Source organism: Buceros rhinoceros, unplaced genomic scaffold (genome assembly GCF_000710305.1).
Source record: "Buceros rhinoceros silvestris isolate BGI_N320 unplaced genomic scaffold, ASM71030v1 scaffold32305, whole genome shotgun sequence".
NCBI lineage: Eukaryota > Metazoa > Chordata > Aves > Bucerotiformes > Bucerotidae > Buceros > Buceros rhinoceros.
This window is the reverse complement of record NW_010411636.1, coordinates 1,768-2,823: the sequence shown is the minus strand read 5'-3', so window position 1 is coordinate 2,823 and position 1,056 is coordinate 1,768. Positions and strand designations below refer to the sequence as shown.

The 1,056-nt window shown below is 57.4% G+C and overlaps 1 protein-coding gene across 1 annotated transcript in view; it reads left to right on the top strand.

Annotated features, from left to right (window-relative positions):
• LOC104493413 (MOB kinase activator 1A) overlaps positions 1-813 on the top strand; it is a gene marked incomplete at its 5' end in the record, with an annotated part of 2,660 nt that extends 1,847 nt beyond the window's left edge. The window contains 2 exons of the mRNA XM_010136085.1: positions 41-154; positions 736-813. Of these exons, the coding sequence (XP_010134387.1) occupies positions 41-154; positions 736-813 (192 nt within the window). The remainder of the gene's footprint in view (positions 1-40; positions 155-735) is intronic.
• Between the last annotated feature and the right edge of the window lie 243 nt (positions 814-1,056).

Sequence of the window (1,056 nt, the reverse complement as noted above, 5' to 3'; positions counted from 1 at the left end):
TCCCAAGAACGGCGTGGCGGTGGCCAAGGCGATCCTGAAGCGGCTGTTCCGCGTCTATGCCCACATCTACCACCAGCACTTCGACTCGGTCATGCGGCTGCAGGAGGAGGCCCACCTCAACACCTCCTTCAAGCACTTTATCTTCTTCGTGCAGGTGAGTTGGAAACAGCGGCTGCTCGCCTGCTCTGGGGTCCTGTGTTCCCTGTTTGCTGTTACAATCCAGCTCCCTGAGGTGTCTCCTTGCTCTGAGGCGTGTGCTGGAAGATGTGCTCTGCTCCCACCCTCCGAACCGTGCCAGTGCTGTGGGCTTGGGCTGGTTTTGGGCAGGAAGTGGGGCTGAGGTGGCTCTACACGCTCAGATTTCTCTCCGGGTTTTAGCGGCAACAGGAACCAGGCTCAGAGGAGAAATTCTGGGGGTTTGTAGCTCAAAATTGACTCGGCAGGAGCAGCAGCAGCATCTTTTTTTGTTTTCCTTTCCTGTGTGCGTTAACAGCCTGTGACTGCACGTGCAACCGGAGCAGCACGATACCTCACAGCAATGCAGCAGAAAAAGTTTTGTTGCCCAAAACACTTGAATTTCTCCTCAGAGAAGCAGGAGCGGTGGCTCCAGTAACGCCTCTGTGGTGGTTCTTTCAGGAGCTGGCACACCCTGACAGCGGCTTCCCAGCACGTTTGGTGAACAGACGCACTTTGCAGCAGCTCTGAAGTTTTTGGTGTTTTTTTTTTCCCTGCCAGGAATTCAACCTGATCGACAGGCGGGAGCTGGCTCCTCTGCAGGAACTGATTGAGAAGCTGGGCTCCAAGGACAGATAAACCTTCCCCGGGAGGACCCTTCGCTCCTTTCCGCTTCGTCCGCCAGCCACTTCCACGCTTCAGCGACGCACGCTCAGAGGCCAAGCATCGCTTTAGCGAGCAGTAACAGCCACCGCCTCGGCTGGAGCTCCGGCTGCACTGCGGTGACGTGCCTGTGGTGTCCACCTCTTGCCTAGGCTGTGCGCTCCAGACCTGCAGCCTGGAGCTGGGACTGGGTGAAGGTCAGGAACCGCATCCGTGCTG